Genomic DNA, 18,195 nt, shown 5'->3' on the forward strand with positions numbered 1-18,195 from the left:
ATGAGTGGATTGTTTGGTACATGAGTGTAATGCGAATGAGGATGTGTGTAAATAGGTGAATGGATGCATGCTTGAGAGGGCTACATGCACAATCACAATACATGCATGGATGACATTTGGTTTGTTAGGTTGAGCGTTTGAAAGACTTACACTGTGACACGTTACCAGTGTTTGGATAAAAAAACAGCAGTAGTTTCCACTTAGATGTTGGTCACCATGGGGGTTTTGTCTGTCTATATGCTACTCCACACTGCAGAAGATATTCTGTAGTTCAACCTGGGAGCCTGATGAAAGTCAGGTGAGGATAGTTTATTACGTAGTGCAAGTCATTTGACTAGACTCAGTTTGTTGCACTACACTGCTAATAAGTCAGAGAGCATATAGATATTTCAAATAGAAATGCGTCGGATTATGCCGTTTCAACCATTCCCATTAACGTAGAGTGGTAGAGATTACAACTTTAACTGGCGGGTTGGCGACCAATAACAAAGAGAGGGTAAGATGGGGGTTTTAAGGTCAAGATTAGAGCATGGTCCTGAAGTGGGAGGTTACTGATGATTTAGATTGGCATGAATGGAGGGGAAGAGATGGTAGGATGGGAGGAAATGGATGGAGTATGGCTACACATCCTAGAGTAAGGCTGGTCACCCCGGGGCCCAGTCCAGAGAAAATGACATGGAACTGTCTTTTCTCATTCCTTGACAGCCCAAGTTCAATAGGCTGTTAAATATGAGGTTTGTGGACAGGGCACTGAGATGAGGCCTGGCTATTACTGCTCTGAAGTGGTTTACCTTACTGCCCAGAACGGACTGGTAAAGGGCTGTGAGGATGTCTGGGCGGTGCAGCTCATTGCAGCCGCTCTTTAGCAGTTCCTTGGCTCGGGATTTATATTTTGCCTGTCCATATGTTCACACAACCACACACACACAGACACACACACACACGTACGTACACATACACATAGCATGCCATAGTTGAGGAAACATGCAAACAGCAGGTCAGACACCAGGGTGACTAGAGATTAATCTCTGAGGTCCTAGCTGTTGTTTAATTTTCCCCACTGAATCTGTGCCCTCAGTGAGAAACGCCGTAATCAGTCCGGCAGAATTGAAGAAGGTATACAGGGCACGACAACGACCGCGTCAGGACTGGAGGCACAGATTCAAGCGCACTCAAGACATTTCTCCAGTTCTTGCGACTTGAGTGGCATTTGTTCGGGACCCCTGCAACAGGAATTAGAAGGTGAGGGATAGGCGAGAGTCAGATGGAGAGTCAGATAGAGAAAGTGAGGTCATAGCCATGCGACGTCAACCTTCGGCAGGTTGCTGTTGACCTCATGCAGCGGGTCGGCAAGGGCCCGGGGAGCCGGAGGTGGCGGGCCCGAGGCACCAGAGCCCCGCCAGGTGGGTTACCTGGCTCATCTTGTTGTTCTCCCTGGCCAGCTGGTATCTAGGATCGTCTGTGGTAATGGTGAACTTATCCTTGTTCTTCTCATAAGACGATCTATATGACCTCTGCTCAGAACGGTCAAAAGGAGGAAGTTATAAAAACGAACAAAACAAACCCAGAAAAGGAGCGCTTCTGTGCGGTGAGAACTCAGCTATGAGGCTGTTTTCGGGAGGAAGACGTTAGGTTATTAAGTGGACAGAAATACATGGCCGTACAGAAACGCTAGGCCAACGAGGAAGCTAGTAAATTAGAATTCCTTCAATTGATTTTACCTTCAAATTTAGAATCCAACTAAATGCATAGAGATACAATAAAAGAAGCTTTGTCATGAATTATTATTATTATTCTTTTCAATTGGACAAATAAATCCAATTGAGGCATTTGAATAAATAAATGCTTGTTTGGGATCTTTGGGTCGGTCGGACAAACAGGCTTACCTCATTGATGAGTGAGGAGGCGTTCTTGGCGGCGTGGAAGAACGGCGTGTCGCAGGTGTACTTGAAGTTGTATCTGTTCTTCTCGAAGGAGGCTTTGTAAAGTCTCTGTTATTATCGAAAAGAAAGGACAACCCAAATTAGCGTAACTTAACAATACATGATAGCGGCAAATCACTGGCCAATTAGGATGTCCTTATTATTCCTTAGATGACTCACCCCGCTGTACAGCGTCTTGTTGATATCCGCCTGCACCATCTCAGGCGTGTCCCACACAAAGCATCCAATACCCTTCATCCATTCAAGGTCCTCCTTGTACTTGACCTGTAAGCGAGATGGGAAAGTATCCTGTGAATCTGAATCTTGAACCTTGCGTGGACAACACTGCGTTTCCATGTGAGTTTAATGTAATAGGGGTGTGATGCTAGTGGCAACATGCTGGCTGTACTCACGGAGCTGACGTTTTCGCCCACAATCCTGTTGAAGAAAAACTCTGGGCGGTCAGGGATGGATTTCCATGTTCCCAGGGAGTTGATGTACTTTTCCCTGTATTTCACCTACAAGATTGACCGAAACAGTGAGAGAGAGAAAGGGAACAGGAGCGAATTTCAATAACATCTTTGAGGAAAAAATTGCCTGTGGGGACTCGCTGAAATACTCACCTCGCTGATGTCATCGGTGACCCTCCGGTGGCAGAGGATGTCCAGTGCATCCTTGACGGTGTGGTAGTGGCCCTTGCTCCGCTCAAAGGTCTCCTTGTATCTCAGCTGTGGAAACCATGACAACGAGTTCAGTTATGCCACACGCCATACAATAATACACAGAACATATGTCAACCACTGTGGTGTGAACTATGAAAACAAGTTTTGATTAGAAGAAGAACCTGAAGCAAAATATAATGCAAAATGCTATCAATATAATTGATAAGGGTGACGAATAACCAGAAGGCATACTCACGTCACTGGACTGCAGATAGGCCTTCTTGGCACGGATCAGGATGGGTGTATCAGCGATGGATGTGTACCTGTGCTTCATCTTCTCATACTGCTCTTTGTATTTGTTCTAGCAGGAGAGGAAGAAAAAATGTGTCTCTTGCATGAAATACAATTCATTTCAAGTTTACTTGGATCCACAAGACACCTCTACTTCTGTAATACAACTATACTATAGAAAGTGATCTGACTGAGATAACCAAGGTCGGAAGAACTTGCATAATAAAATGACTTAGAAAATGAATACTTACATAGCTGTTGGTCACTTTCATAGTCCTAGCGAGGCCCATTGCTGGGGTTTCAACCTCCTGGCTGAAGTGGGCTCTCTCCTTGGAGGCCAGATCTGTGTACAGGAACTGAATATGGAAAGGAAAGCAACATGATTACACATTGCACCATGTGTAGCCCATGTGCAACATAACATTTCGCCATGGAAGGGATAGTAAGGGGATAGAGGTGAAAGTGTATGGAGACTTGCCTTGTTGGAAAGCTGCTGGGCCCACTTGGATCTCTGGATGTCCACTGAGTCCAGAGTGTTGCTGACCCTGGCCATGTCGGCCTTGCTTTGGGCTTTGTAGATCATCTGGAGATGGACAGAGGATCAGCAAACATGCAGATACTAGTCTAGGTTTCGTTTTTTCAGACTAGTTACATAAATGTTGACCTACAGATACACATGTATAGTTGGCAGACTCGTATTGCTTGTTGGACTCACCATACTCATGTGGCTCTTGAGTTCAGTCACACGTTGGTACTCAGGTGTGTCCAGCACCACGGAGAACTTGCTGTGGTTCTTCTTGGCCTCCACTTGATAGTTGTTCTGCAAAGACACCCAGGGTACAATGACGAAGAGGAACAAACCAAATGAACAGGAAACAAAAATATAAACTGAGGTTCCTAACAACCCGAGGGGAAGGAACGCTTAGAAAAATGATCCCTACCTTGAACTTGGTGATGTTGCGGACGTTGACCATCTCTGGCGTGTCATACATGAAGCACCCCAGGCCTCTGAGCCACAACAGATCCTCTTTATAGCGCAGCTGAAGACCAGGGGAGAAGCAGGTTGTTAAAATCAGCAGCATTTGATGACAACGAATCACGCCCTCTGCCCGATTATCTCAGATGTTCGACGGTACAGACGGTACAGTACGTACGTCGCTGGTGATCTGGTTGACGTGTTGGCAATGCATGAGCTGGGGCGTCATGGGCATGTTGATCAACTGGCCCTTGGTGTTGTTGTACTTCTCTCTGTAGCACAGCTAGGATTGGTCCAAAAAAAAAACAAGTTATGCATACTTGTTTTGTTGTACGGTTAAACAAAATTATGATTTCATGTTTCACATCTTTGGCGATTTGGCATTCACTAGAAGTATGAATACTGGCGCTGAATTACCTCACTGAGGTGCTCCTGGTTCATCTTCACTTGTCTGATGTCCGGGGTATCAAGGGTAGAGTGGATCTTGTCCTTATCCTTCTCGTATTGCTCGCGATATAGACGCTGACCGAGGGAAGAGGAGGGTGAGGATTGGATGGACGTGACATTATCCAGCACAATTTACGACTAAAGACAATGACTTGATAAAATGCTGTAAGTGTAATTTGTGTACACAGTAGTGTAGTTGTTGTTGTTTTGATCATACCGGGTTGATGACCTGGTTGACCTTCCTGGTGTTGACAAAGGTGACACCCTCTGGGTGAAGGGTGTAGCCTGTTGCCTTCATCATCTCGTAGGCTGCCTTGTACTTGACCTACAGAAAAAGCAAAGATCCAGTCACTATGCCCCTAAGAAAATACATTTAAATCTAAGACTTACAGAATGAAGAGAAAGCTTGAGAGACATACACTGCTGGCGACCAAGCTGTTGTTCTTGACTTGCTTGACGACGGGAGTGTCATTGGTCATCAGGTATCCAGTAGCCATTGAGTTTTTGTTGGCTTCCTTGTACAAATTCTGTACCGAGACAAAGAAACATAGATATAGTAAAGCACTGCCAAGAATATATAATACCAAGCGTTTAGAAATTAGTTATTTCTAGGGTAGTCTTAATTCAAAGGACTACTATCTTACGTCACTCTGGTTGTAGTTGGCCAGGCGGGCCCTTTCCGTTTCCATGGTGACAGCAGGTGCGGTGTTGGTGCCCTTAACGTTGGCATTGTAGTCAAGGCGGTAGTGTAACTGGAAATTAAAATTGACAAAGGACAAAAAGGAGATGGCAAACAGTTAGATGATGATTTGGGCGTAATTATGGGGACTTAACATATGATCATAATTGTAAGACTCACATCGCTCAAGTTGACAGCGTTCTGCTTGGCGGTCTCATAGGTTGGAGTGTCCAGGACAACGGTATAGTCTTTGTATGCCTCCACGGCCTTGGCTTTGTACTTGTTCTGAAAGAAAACCACAAGCACACTGCTGTTAGTGACCCATTCTAACTGTACTGTACTGCACTTATCGATTGCTGGATGTAGAGAGCTGGTGTCCAACCTCGCTCTGCTGATCACCGGCAGTCTTGACACGGAGGATCTCCGGAGTGTCCCAGGCATAGCATCCAATGCCCCTGAGGTAATTAAGGTCATCCTTGTAGAAGATCTGAGAAGGGCATATACAATGATCAAAAGCAAGGTCAGGATTTTGGTTGCAGATTAATGAAACATTCACTAACGATTTTCCAATGGAATATATTGATTTAAATAGACAGATTTTAAATAACATCCTTATTTGAGCACTCGTGACCATTTCGGTGTAATCAGAAGAAGTGGTACACTAGGTACACTAGGCCCTTGGAGATGGTTACTCACGTCGCTGAGCTGATCGTTGACCTTGCGGGCCTGCACGAACACCTGCATGTCAGGCAGGCAGACCCACTGGTGCAGGCGCTTGCGGTAGTTGATCTCGCTGACGTTTCTCTGGACCTCACGACCAGACACGATGTCCAGCATGTCAGCTGGGATGTGATTCTTGGCCTTGGTCTTCTCATAGTCTTCTTTGTACAGGCGCTATAAGTGGAGTTTGTTCCGGGGGGCGGGAATAATAAATGAGTCATTTGGAATAAGATGAGAAGAAGTATGTAAAATATAATAGTGTTTTGGCAGGGTCAGGGCAATGGGTAAACTCTGCCCATGACCTCCATGAAATACAACAACTATAGAAAACGACCACCTACGTCGAGGTTGAGTTTCCCGGCCTTGATGCAGCGAGCAGTGGCGGGATCGTCCTGCAGACACTTGGGCAGGCTGTAGAGGGATTTGAACTTCTCATAGTCCTCCTTGTACTTCACCTGAACAGATTGGTTTGAAATTAGGTTTATAGTACTTGGCCCTATTTTACGGTTAAAGGTCGAATGGAAAAGGGGAAATTGAAAGATAACCCTTGATATGAAAAACCTTTGAATGAAATTGAAAGCACTATAACGTCAAAGGAAGGACGTGAATGGCTTGACTTACACCACTCAGGATGACCTTCTGTTGCTTGGCGTGCATCATGGCATGGGAGTCATGGGGAATTTTGTAGCCCTTGGCCTTGATCTTGTCCCAGGCAGCTGTGTAGATTTTCTGTTGAAACAATTAAGATTGCCCGTGTTACAAATGGTGCTCATGAGAAATTGGGGAAGGGTTCTAGACAAGGCTTGTGCATGTACGCTGAAGCTTACGTTACTGAAGAAGTGTTTGAAGTCATGACATCTGGCGTAGTCATGAGTGTCCAGGATGGTGGTGTACAGGTGCTTCTCCTTATGGTACGCCTCTCTGTAGTTAAGCTGCGGGAAGAAAATATGTATAATAATCAACTCACAGCTAGCTGGATCGTATTATTTTTCCGATTGACACATCCTGCAGGTCGCTTAAGTATTGTATAACTGAAGCCTTAGCCTCTCACCTCACTGGCCCAGGTGCTACCCAGGATAGCAGTGACATAGACTGGGGTGTCCGTCACAATGGAGTAGTTGTTGAATTCCTTCTTGCCTGCTTCTTTGTATTTCAGCTGTAAAAATACAAACAAGACAAGGGGAAACATCAAATGTGTGACAACACACGTTTAACAATGTCTTTCAAGGTGGTGTACCAATGCGATCTTTGATGACGATTAATCGTTTATTGATCATAATACTTACTTCACTCTGCAGCTCGTAGGACTTCTTGGCACGGACAATCTCAGGTGTATCCCACACATAGCAACCCATGCCCTTCATCCATGTCAAATCCTCCTTGTAGAAGACCTGTTTTAAAATAGCAACACCAAGATCATTAAAATCATCAAGATCAAGACCATATAGGACCAGAAAGTCTCTGCTGATAACCTACCATGTTTTATGGAGATTTCTTATTTAAATTCCCTCATTTATCCCTTCTATGGCATTTCAATATTCATTAAAAGACCAATATACTGGTGTGTTACAGGCATAAAGTAAAGCTTGACATAATCACATATCCATGGTCATCCAAAGATATAACAGCTACTAGTAGTGCTGGTCAGAGTGCACGCACATCACTGAGGATCTCGTTGCCCTTGCGGGCACGGACGGTGTCCAACTGGTCAGGGGGGCAGGTCCACTGGTGCAAGTGGGTGCGGTAGATGACATCGCTCAGCATGTCCTGGCACCTCTTGGCCACCTGGTTGGCAATGATGTCCGATGGGATGTGGTTGTTGGTCTTGGATTCGTGGTATTCCTTCTGGTAGACCCTCTGAAAAGAAAAAGACACAGACACATGTTACAATGGATGCTATTTTTCCGCATTCTTTAGAATGAATTGTAGATTTTGTGTAGGGTGATAGTGATTGTGATCCGTTGATAGGATGCTCACCAGAGCCTTCGCCTTCTCCTGTTCTCCGCAGCGCACAACCTCGGGGAAGTCCACCAGGGTGTTGGCCATGTAGTGGCCCTTGGCCTTCTCATGGGACTCATGGTACTTTGCCTGTTTGGGTCAAGGTATTACGTTAAAGGAAAACGATGTAATGTATAACGTAAAGCTCTACATGCCATTGAACCCAGTGGGATGCGACTTACATCGCTGATGATCTCCCTGCCCTTCTTGCCAGACAGCAGAGGTATGTAGTCCTGGTTCAGCTGATAGCCAGTGGCCTTGCTTTCATCCCAACCTTGTTTGTAAGATTTCTGAAACAGGAAAGTAAATATTAGAACCCAAAAAAATCGGTGTTTCAAGATGGATTATGTTTGGAAACCAATTCATTTGCAAAGAATGAGCAAAAGGGGGTGGATGAATGAATGAGCACTGTAGTTACCTCACTGATGTTCTTGGCACACTCCCTGCTGTGGGCCAACTGAGGCGTGTCCTCTGAACCAATGTAGTGTCCCTTCTCATTATTGAAGGTCTCTTTGTACTTGAGCTGTTATGGGAGTTAGGAAATAATAAGACAATTGTAAGACAATGAACAAAACAATGATAAGATAAACAGCAGTGTTCTAGGCATGTTTGTAAAGAATCACTGCTAGGGATTGGATTGCAAATGCGATTACTTACATCGCTGAGGTTGGCAGCTGCAACCCTAGCCAGGATAAGCTCAGGACGGTCGACTACGTGGGTGTACTTGCTGAAGTTTTCTATGGCACCCTTCTTGTAGAGCCTCTGCATTATGAGCCAGATGAGCGAACAGTAAGACACATTGAGTTGACACAAAATAAATTAAACAGGTCATAAGCCCTGAAGACTTAATGCCATGTGGTAAGCGCACCTCGTTTAGAATCTCCTGGGCCTTCCGGACTTTGACGTGATGAACAGATTCTGCCGGAACCCATCCACAGCCACGAATCCATTCAAGGTCTGCCTTGTAGACAAACTAAAAAGAAAAAGGAAAACAAAGGATGAACAGGACGTGAGAGGTTTTCTAAATGCCCTGAGCAATATCACGGTACGACTCTGGGTTTTAAGCTTTTGCTGTGCTCAACAATATGATGAAACGCTCACGTCACTCTGGAGGTCATAGGCCTTCCTGGCATTGACGACATCGGTAGAGTCCGGCAAGCAGGTCCAGTTGTGCAGGCGTGTCCTGTAGTTGAAGTCATTGACTTGGATCTGGCATTTCTTGGCCAGCTCAATTGTCAGCATGTCCACTGGCAGGTGGAACTTGGTCTTAGACTTGTTGAAATCCTTTTTGTACAGGGCCTCACTGGCGATCTTGGCTGAGTTCATAGCCAGCATGATCAGAGGGTCGTCAAACACACTGAGTGCTCCGATGTGGTGGCCCACCTGCTTGCGGTAGCCCTCCAAGTACTTGTGCTGTTTGAGAAGTTCAACCAAACAATATCATTGATATGGCTGCACAGGTTTATACTAAATCACATGAGTGATTTAAATGAGTGATGTACTTACACTACTTTGCACTTTGGTGGTTTGAGTGCATTGCTTGATGGGCACTGCATCTCCTGGCATGAAGTAGCCAGTGGCTTTGACTTTATCCCAATCTTTAGTGTACAGTTTCTGTAAGACATAGTGATAACAAATTATTTTACATTACAAATGGGGAAACATTTGAAATGGACTCCTGACAGTTGATCCATTTAAAAAGGCCATACCGGGTGCATGATCTTGGCCACCTCTCTGGATGTAGCGAGACCTGGAGTGTCCACCAGTGAGAACTTAGACTTGTCTGTGTGCCAAGCCTCACGGTACTTAGCCTGTGAAAAATTAAACACAAATTTAGTTCAAAACTAATTTCATCATGCTGGACTGTAACAATACTGACGAGGTATAGGAGGAGAGCTGTACTTGGTATGGAGAAAATCAGTGTGTCTGCCTCTTACGTCATTAAGCACTTCAGCAGCATTCTTGGCACAGACAAAGTCCATTCTGTCAACAGGGGCAGTGAACTTCTGCGTGTCCAACTTAACACGGTATCCTCTCTATGGGAAGCAATGGAAGGAACCAAACGAGTCAAGATGTGTTAACAGATTGGCATCATTTCTTTGTTGGTAATAACAAGTTGACAAGTGAATGATTCTCATGCTAATATTGTATTGTAAACATCAACATGTATCATATTAATGAATACTATATTAGAACTATATTATGCGCAATGTTTTGAACGGCGGTACTTACGTCGGCCAGGATCTTCTGTGCGTGCTTCACCTTGACCACATCAACACACTCATGTGGCACCCATCCACATCCTCTGATCCATTCCATATCAGCCTTGTACACTGCCTGAAGAGAGATTACCAAAAAGCAACAGATATTAATACCAATGAAAGGTATACTTTCTGTCAATATATATGTTCAGATATTGTGGTCCTCTTACATCACTCTGGAGGTCGTATGCCTTCCTGGCCTGGACTACATCGGTGGAGTCCGGCAGGCAGGTCCAGTTGTGCAGGCGTGTCCTGTAGTTGAAGTCATTGACTTGGATCTGGCATTTCTTGGCCAGCTCAATTGTCAGCATGTCCACTGGCAGGTGGAACTTGGTCTTGGACTGGTTGAAGTCCTTCTTGTACAGGGCATCACTGGCGATCCTGGCTGAGTTCAGAGCCAGCATGATCAGAGGGTCGTCCCGGACACTCAGGGCACCGATATGGTGACCCACCTGCTTGCGGTATCCTGTCTTGTATTTGTACTATTGGATATTGTAGAACACAGTAGAAATGTAGTCATTGTCTCAGTCGTACGAAGCTTCGATATTTAATAGAATGCATAACTGAGCCCTCTTACGTCACTTATGATATCTCTGGAGGCTCGGGCCTTCAGGACAGCGATGGTGTCCTCCTTAATGTGGTAGGCCTTGGCCTTCTGGTTGTCCCATGCTTTGGTGTACAGTTTCTGCAAGATCAACCAAAGAAATTAGAATAAAACAGTGCAGCAAGATTCTGTAAAAGTACCACTTTGTCTGACATTTCGCGTACACTTGTGGAAAACATGACTTGTAAGGATTTTTAATTGATCCTAGAGTGAAAAGATGTACATGAGATTGTGACTATCTCAATATAAAGTTTTTAATGTGCAAAACGTACGTTGCTGATGTTGATTGCGTTGGCCTTGGCGAGCTGAACGGAGGGGATGTCCGGTTTCAGGTGGAAAGTTAGCTTGTCTTTATTCCAGGCTGCTGTGTACTTCATCTGTCAAAGGCAAACAGAGAACATGTATTCAGTATTTGATTGAATAAAAGGGACATCAGTGTCGGCTAGTAGTAGTAATTATTTAATTTCATTTTAAGTTTAAGTTGACCAGAAAAATAACCGAAAATGTAATCCTGTGAGGCAGGATAAAAGCAGCCAAATATACAGGGAACTCACCTCGCTAATGTTTTCAGCATTCTGCTTGGACAGGACAATCGCAGGGAGGTCAACTACACTGGTGAACTTGACAGTGCTCGGGGCCTGGCGGTAGAGGTTTTCGTTCAAGATTTTCTGGGCATTCCTGGCCTTGACCACATCCACTGAGTCCTGTGGTGACCAACCACACCCTCTGATCCACTCCATATCAGCCCTGTACACAGCCTGCAAGACAAGGACCCTTTTGTCATATCAAAAGATCACGGCACAAAACTGGAGTATAAGAGTGCAGGCAATTATGGCGTGTAGCACTCACATCACTATGGAGGTCGTACACCTTCCTTGCATGAACCACATCAGTGTTGTCAGGCATGCAGGTCCAGTTGTGCAGACGGGTCCTGTAGGTGACTTCCTTCATGTGGCTTTGGGCTGTCTTGGCCAGGTCAAAGGCAACCATGTCTACGGGCAGTTTGTACTTGGTCTTGGTCTTGTGGAAGTCCTGCTTGTACAGGTTGGCGCTGAAGATCTTGGCTGCATTGGCGGCCATCATAAGCAACGGATCATCCTGAACACTCAGGGCTCCAATGTGGTGTCCGCACTGCTTGCGGAAGCCGGCCTTGTACTTATACTACACAATTCAGACATAAGAAGACAGGTTTGTGATATGCAGCTATTTGTGGCAAATAAAATAGAATTATAATTGTAATTCAAGATAAAACATTGCAACGTGTACAAATTGAATGGAGGTAAAAGGTTAGTTTGAACCTTCTTGAATACATGTGAAGACTTACATCACTGATTATGTTCCGAGAGGCCCTGGCTGCTAGAACAGAGATTGCATCCTTTGGCAGATAGTAGCCCTTCTTAAGAGTTTCCTCGTAGGCTTCACGGTAATATTTCTGAGGACAGAAGAAAAACAAATGTATGCCATTCTACCTAAAATAATGCTTCATAATCATCATTGTAATCCGTTGGGGAGTTACCATCTATATTGACTTATGGAAATATAAATAATATTCAATCAATAACAATCAACTTATTTATTTTTACCCGACTGTTGTTGAGCTTGTTCTGCTGGCCCAGGATGATCTCTGGGGTGTCGGGCATGATGTGGAGCTTTGTCTTATCACTTTCCCAGGCAGCGACATATGATTGCTGTAAAAGTCAGGTACACCATGTTAAGTTAACATACTTACGGCTATCGAGAGAAGATAGTGATTCCACAGGCAATGGGACTGCATACATACTACTTATAACATTAGCTTTGATTGTTTTACATGGTTCAAGCAACTTTTTGTCCTATACTATCGATCCTTGGGCTTAGAAAAAACACATTCATTTGCGCAATCACCTTGTTCATGATCTCAGCATTGGCCTTAGCAAGGGCATATGGCATGTCATCTGTCTTGGCGGTGAACTTAAATTTGCTTGGGTGCTCGCGGTATTTCCTTTCGCTCAAGATCTCTGCTGCCTTCTTAGCCTTCTCCACGTCCAGTGAGCCGATGGGAACCCAGCCTTGTCCCTTGATCCATTCCATGTCTGCTTTGTAAACGGCCTGGTATGCAACCCAAATACCAAAGCCAATGAATTGAAGACAAAATAAATTGGTTGGGTTTTCTGTGCACAACAATATGATGAAGAACTCACGTCACTCTGGAGGTCGTATGCCTTCCTGGCCTGGACTACATCGGTGGAGTCCGGCAGGCAGGTCCAGTTGTGCAGGCGTGTCCTGTAGTTGAAGTCATTGACTTGGACCTGGCATTTCTTGGCCAGCTCAATTGTCAGCATGTCCACTGGCAGGTGGAACTTGGTCTTGGACTGGTTGAAGTCCTTCTTGTACAGGGCATCACTGGCGATCCTGGCTGAGTTCAGAGCCAGCATGATCAGAGGGTCGTCCCGGACACTCAGGGCACCGATATGGTGACCCACCTGCTTGCGGTATCCTGCCTTGTATTTGATCTGTGAGAACATAAAAGTATTGTGGTGATTTTAAAGGGAGTACATATTGATAATCTTATGAGTGAAACAAGCCTCATGCCACTTACGTCACTGATGATCTCCCTTCCCTTCTTAGCAGCCACAATAGCAATGGCATCGCCCTTCAGGTGGTAGCCCTTCCTGAACATCTTGACTACGTCCTCCTTGTACATTTTCTGTATTGGAAGTAAAATAAGTGGAATTCAGAATCATTTTAGCTTTTATGGAAATGTGGATATATGGAGGCATTAAAGTTAATGTATTTCATAAAGATCAAACCTACATTGCTGAGGTTGTATGCATTGGATCTAGAGAGCAGGATCTCAGGCAGATCTGGGATTAGATGGGTCTTGATCTTATCTTTCTCCCAGGCAGCCACATAGCTCTTCTGTGAATGAAAAATAGGAAGGAAACACATTGACAAGAGAACATAAATGTTTCCTTCTTTACCATCATCACTATTGCTGAACAACATATTTACCGATGGAAGTTGTACACAATTTTGGGACTTTTTCCCAAACTAGTGTACCTTACCATGTCCTTACCTTGTTCATAACCTCAGCATTTGCTTTTGCCAAGAGCATGGGCATGGCTTTCGTGTCCGATGTGTATTTCAGTTTGTCTGTTTTCTGCTTGTAAAGATGGTCGCTGAGGATCTTTCCAGCATGCTTAGCCTTCACAACATCAAGCGAGCCAATGGGGACCCATCCAATACCCTTCATGAACTCCATGTCAGCCTTGTACACAGCCTGGTGGGACCAAAGAAGAAAACAATTTCAGCCAGGATGGCCATACATGATATACAAGATAGATACCTTAAGTCGATACCTGGCGTTCATGTATCGATTAAATATTGCTAGGAAAAATATTGTGAGACTATGCTGTATCAAGGTTTTTACCCACCATCTAAATGCGGACAGTATCTTGAGAAGATGGAACAAAACGTTACCAATATATGAAGCCACTCACATCACTTTGGAGATCGTAGGCCTTCCTGGCGTTGACAACATCAGTGGAGTCGGGCAGGCAGGTCCAGTTGTGCAGGCGGGTGATGTAGTTGGCATGGTTGACCTGGATCTGGTTCTTCTTGGCCAGTTCAAAGGCCATCATGTCGACTGGCAGATTGAACTTAGTCTTTGACTTGTTGAAGTCCTTCTTGTACAGATAATCACTGGCAATCCTGGCTGAGTTGAGAGCCAGCATGAGCAGAGGGTCGTCCTCGACGCAGCGAGCACCAATATGGTGCCCCACCTGGGTACGGTATCCTGCCTTGTACTTGTACTGGTGAATTCACAGAGAAAATGTTGAAAAGTTACAACCAAGTATGAATCTTATGTAAAAGATGATGATTAATCTGTCCGTTTATGTTCTGAATATGTCGTCTAACTTACATCACTGATGATGTTTCTAGAGTGTTTGGCACTCTTCACAGAGATGGCGTCCCCAGGCAGGTAATAGCCCTTCTTGATGGTATCCTCATAGCCTTGCTTGTATTTTTTCTGAAAAGAAAGACAAACATTTGAACACTTGCATTGATCAGATCACCCGTGGAATGTGGTGAAATTTCTGTTGAAGCAACACAGCAACTACTTGTGAATAGTGTTAGTTAAAGAGGAAACTCACATTGCTCATGTTGATAGCATTCTGCTGGGACAGGATGATCTCTGGGGTTTCAGAAGTGATGTGCAGCTTGGTCTTGTCCTTCTCCCAGGCCTCAGTGTACAAACGCTGGAACGAAACGACACCAAATGGAACATCAGCATTTATAATAGCCTTCTACAGGATGATTATCCAAGATGATGAGCAATCTTCCAAACAATATTGATTATATATTAAGTGGACTAAGTGCAAAATGCTGACAACTGCACATCTTTGCATCTAGAGGATAGTTCAAGATTTTTTGCCGAAAAGTGCCTACCTGGTTCATGGTCAAGGCGTTGTTCTTTGCTAGAACAATCTCCATGGCGTCAAGTGGGCTGGTGAATTTGTGGGAACTGGCGGGCTGGCGATACTTCCTTTCACTCAGGATCTCTCCAGCCTTCTTTGTCTTCTCCACGTCAAGCGAGCCAATCGGGACCCATCCCATGCCTTGTAGCCACTTCAGGTCAGCTTTGTAAACAGCCTAAGACCAACCAAATTTGTTTAAATAATAGTTGACAAATTGATTGTCAATAATATGAAACAACAGAAACAATGAATAAGGAGATATAATGACTTACATCACTCTGGATCTCATACACGTGTCTGGCGTGAACGACATCAGTGGAGTCGGGCAGGCAGGTCCAGTTGTGCAGGCGGGTGATGTAGTTGGCATGGTTGACCTGGATCTGGTTCTTCTTGGCCAGTTCAAAGGCCATCATGTCGACTGGCAGATTGAACTTGGTCTTGGATTTGTTGAAGTCCTTTTTGTACAGAGCATCACTGGCAATCCTGGCTGAGTTCAGAGCCAGCACGAGCAGAGGGTCGTCCTCGACGCATCGAGCACCAATATGGTGACCAGTCTGCTTGCGGTATCCTGCTTTATACTTGTACTGAAAAAACATGAAGCACAGATGATGAATGTTACACCAAGTCATTAAAGCATTATTATTATACTTATTAAATGTGTGACCAACAACTTACATCGCTGACAATGTTCCTTTGAGCCCTGGCTGCAATAATAGAAATGGCATCATTGCGCAGGTCATAGCCCTTCTTCTTGGACTCTTCATTGGCCTCCTTGTATTTTTTCTGCAAATAGAGAATAGACATTGTTTATAACCTTTGTATATTCTGTGAAGGAGCATTATTATTCAAAACAAAGGTTAGAGACTTACGATGCTGTAGTTGGCCCTGTTGGCTTTAGCAAGAACGACATCCATGGCATCGGGCATGATGTGGATATTGGATTTCTCCTTATCCCAGGCTTCATGGTAGGCTTTCTATGAAGACAAAAACAGGACGCTACTTTCAAAGTGTAAACTATGCAAATCTCTTCTTTAAAGATGTAGTAATCCATTATTTTATCATAATTTATGATTCAATATTTTGTAATTCTTGATAAAGACCAACCAAATTTCACAACATACCTTGTTAGTGATCTGAGCATTGGCTTTAGCCAACACTAAGGGCATTGCATCGCATTTGGAGGTGAACTTGTAGTTGCTGGGATGCTTGCGATACAGATGTTCACTCAGGATCTGACCGGCCTTCTTTGCTTTCTCAACATCTAATGAACCTATGGGCACCCACCCAATACCCTGCATCAGCTTCTGATCTTCCTTGTAGTAATTCTGGAAGGAAATCATTCAAAGTCGATCAACACATGTATAAAAATTGGTCAATTTATTGGCACATGTGAAATGGGAGAAAAATCCTACATACATCACTCTGGATCTCATATGCTCTTCTGGCGTTGACAACATCAGTGGAGTCGGGCAGGCAGGTCCAGTTGTGCAGGCGGGTGATGTAGTTGGCATGGTTGACCTGGATTTGGTTCTTCTTGGCCAGTTCAAAGGCCATCATGTCGACTGGCAGATTGAACTTAGTCTTTGACTTGTTGAAGTCCTTCTTGTACAGATAATCACTGGCAATCCTGGCTGAGTTCAGAGCCAGCACGAGCAGAGGGTCGTCCTCGACACAGCGAGCACCAATATGGTGACCCACCTGCTTGCGGTATCCTGCCTTATACTTGATCTGAAAGAAAATATGAAGCACAAACCAATGTAAATTGGTACACCAAGTGATTAAAGCAATATTATTTACAAGAGTGACTGACAACCACTTACGTCACTGATAATGTTTCTTTGAGCCCTGGCTGCAATAATACCAATGGCATCATTGCGCAGGTCATAGCCCTTCTTCTTTGCGTCTTCATTGGCCTGCTTGTATCCTTTCTGCAAAATACAGACAATACATTTTTAATACCCTTTGTACATTCCGTGAAGGAGCCCTATTATACTTTTTATCTTTTCAAAGACTATTTGCTTACGATGCTGTAGTTTGCCCTGTTGGCTTTGGCCAGAACGACATCCATGGCATCTGGCATGATGTGGATATTGGACTTCTCCTTATCCCAGGCATCATGGTAGGCTTTCTATGAAGACAAAAATTTACAGGATAATCATTTTAAACGGGTGAACTATGCAAATGTGTACTTAAAAGGATGTTGAAGGCCATTGTAACACCATAATATATGTTTTAATATTGAGGTATTCTTGATTTAGACCATCAGTTTAGTGTACCAAATTTCAATACATACCTTGTTAGTGATCTGAGCATTGGCTTTAGCCAACACTAAGGGCATTGCATCGCATTTGGAGGTGAACTTGTAGTTGCTGGGGTGCTTGCGATACAGATGTTCACTCAGGATCTCACCGGCCTTCTTGGCTTTCTCAACATCTAATGAACCTATGGGCACCCACCCAATACCCTGCATCAGCTTCTGATCTTCCTTGTAGTAATTCTGAAAATAAATCATTCAAAGTTGATAACACATATTTATAAAAAAGTCTATATATTGGCATGTGTGGAATGGGAAAGAAAATCCTACATACATCACTCTGGATCTCATATGCTCTTCTGGCGTTGACAACATCAGTGGAGTCGGGCAGGCAGGTCCAGTTGTGCAGGCGGGTGATGTAGTTGGCATGGTTGACCTGGATCTGGTTCTTCTTGGCCAGTTCAAAGGCCATCATGTCGACTGGCAGATTGAACTTAGTCTTTGACTTGTTGAAGTCCTTCTTGTACAGATAATCACTGGCAATCCTGGCTGAGTTCAGAGCCAGCATGAGCAGAGGGTCGTCCTCGACGCAGCGAGCACCAATATGGTGACCCACCTGCTTGCGGTATCCTGCCTTATACTTGATCTGAAAGAAAATATGAAGCACAAACCAATGTAAATTGGTACACCAAGTGATTAAGCAATATTATTTCCAAGAGTGACTGACAACAACTTACGTCGCTGATAATGTTCCTTTGAGCCCTGGCTGCAATAATACCAATGGCATCATTGCGCAGGTCATAGCCCTTCTTCTTGGCGTCTTCATTGGCCTGCTTGTATCTTTTCTGCAAAATACAGACAATACATTGTTAATGCCCTTTGTACATTCCGTGAAGGAGCCCTATTATACTTTTTATCTTTTCA

General features: G+C 44.3%; 1 protein-coding gene across 31 annotated transcripts in view; it reads right to left on the bottom strand.

Annotated features, from left to right (window-relative positions):
* The window catches only part of neb (nebulin), a 62,814-nt gene that overhangs the window by 21,936 nt on the left and 22,683 nt on the right, over positions 1–18,195 (bottom strand). For 25 of the 31 annotated variants that reach the window (XM_030342963.1, XM_030342976.1, XM_030342966.1 and 22 more), the window contains 60 exons: positions 18,009–18,116; positions 17,606–17,917; positions 17,311–17,514; positions 17,041–17,145; positions 16,838–16,945; positions 16,434–16,745; positions 16,139–16,342; positions 15,887–15,991; positions 15,693–15,800; positions 15,290–15,601; positions 14,989–15,192; positions 14,694–14,798; positions 14,462–14,569; positions 14,040–14,351; positions 13,616–13,819; positions 13,354–13,458; positions 13,139–13,246; positions 12,741–13,052; positions 12,445–12,648; positions 12,144–12,248; positions 11,885–11,992; positions 11,410–11,721; positions 11,115–11,318; positions 10,833–10,937; positions 10,534–10,641; positions 10,127–10,438; positions 9,928–10,032; positions 9,633–9,731; positions 9,405–9,506; positions 9,202–9,309; positions 8,797–9,108; positions 8,564–8,668; positions 8,353–8,457; positions 8,114–8,218; positions 7,878–7,985; positions 7,675–7,785; positions 7,357–7,554; positions 6,984–7,088; positions 6,749–6,853; positions 6,525–6,629; positions 6,319–6,426; positions 6,039–6,152; positions 5,674–5,871; positions 5,360–5,464; positions 5,158–5,262; positions 4,943–5,050; positions 4,718–4,825; positions 4,516–4,623; positions 4,269–4,373; positions 4,030–4,134; positions 3,817–3,915; positions 3,591–3,695; positions 3,354–3,458; positions 3,127–3,231; positions 2,841–2,945; positions 2,546–2,650; positions 2,336–2,440; positions 2,103–2,207; positions 1,887–1,991; positions 792–896 (listed from right to left, as the gene is read on the bottom strand). In XM_030342963.1, the coding sequence (XP_030198823.1) occupies positions 792–896; positions 1,887–1,991; positions 2,103–2,207; positions 2,336–2,440; positions 2,546–2,650; positions 2,841–2,945; positions 3,127–3,231; positions 3,354–3,458; positions 3,591–3,695; positions 3,817–3,915; positions 4,030–4,134; positions 4,269–4,373; positions 4,516–4,623; positions 4,718–4,825; positions 4,943–5,050; positions 5,158–5,262; positions 5,360–5,464; positions 5,674–5,871; positions 6,039–6,152; positions 6,319–6,426; positions 6,525–6,629; positions 6,749–6,853; positions 6,984–7,088; positions 7,357–7,554; positions 7,675–7,785; positions 7,878–7,985; positions 8,114–8,218; positions 8,353–8,457; positions 8,564–8,668; positions 8,797–9,108; positions 9,202–9,309; positions 9,405–9,506; positions 9,633–9,731; positions 9,928–10,032; positions 10,127–10,438; positions 10,534–10,641; positions 10,833–10,937; positions 11,115–11,318; positions 11,410–11,721; positions 11,885–11,992; positions 12,144–12,248; positions 12,445–12,648; positions 12,741–13,052; positions 13,139–13,246; positions 13,354–13,458; positions 13,616–13,819; positions 14,040–14,351; positions 14,462–14,569; positions 14,694–14,798; positions 14,989–15,192; positions 15,290–15,601; positions 15,693–15,800; positions 15,887–15,991; positions 16,139–16,342; positions 16,434–16,745; positions 16,838–16,945; positions 17,041–17,145; positions 17,311–17,514; positions 17,606–17,917; positions 18,009–18,116 (8,775 nt within the window). Of the gene's footprint in view, positions 1–791; positions 897–1,412; positions 1,515–1,886; positions 1,992–2,102; positions 2,208–2,335; positions 2,441–2,545; positions 2,651–2,840; positions 2,946–3,126; positions 3,232–3,353; positions 3,459–3,590; positions 3,696–3,816; positions 3,916–4,029; positions 4,135–4,268; positions 4,374–4,515; positions 4,624–4,717; positions 4,826–4,942; positions 5,051–5,157; positions 5,263–5,359; positions 5,465–5,673; positions 5,872–6,038; positions 6,153–6,318; positions 6,427–6,524; positions 6,630–6,748; positions 6,854–6,983; positions 7,089–7,356; positions 7,555–7,674; positions 7,786–7,877; positions 7,986–8,113; positions 8,219–8,352; positions 8,458–8,563; positions 8,669–8,796; positions 9,109–9,201; positions 9,310–9,404; positions 9,507–9,632; positions 9,732–9,927; positions 10,033–10,126; positions 10,439–10,533; positions 10,642–10,832; positions 10,938–11,114; positions 11,319–11,409; positions 11,722–11,884; positions 11,993–12,143; positions 12,249–12,444; positions 12,649–12,740; positions 13,053–13,138; positions 13,247–13,353; positions 13,459–13,615; positions 13,820–14,039; positions 14,352–14,461; positions 14,570–14,693; positions 14,799–14,988; positions 15,193–15,289; positions 15,602–15,692; positions 15,801–15,886; positions 15,992–16,138; positions 16,343–16,433; positions 16,746–16,837; positions 16,946–17,040; positions 17,146–17,310; positions 17,515–17,605; positions 17,918–18,008; positions 18,117–18,195 lie in introns of all 31 variants that reach the window. The other 6 variants (XM_030342967.1, XM_030342993.1, XM_030342962.1 and 3 more) reach the window with 4 other exon arrangements.

This window comes from Gadus morhua, chromosome 20 (genome assembly GCF_902167405.1).
Source record: "Gadus morhua chromosome 20, gadMor3.0, whole genome shotgun sequence".
In the NCBI taxonomy this organism is placed as follows: domain Eukaryota; kingdom Metazoa; phylum Chordata; class Actinopteri; order Gadiformes; family Gadidae; genus Gadus; species Gadus morhua.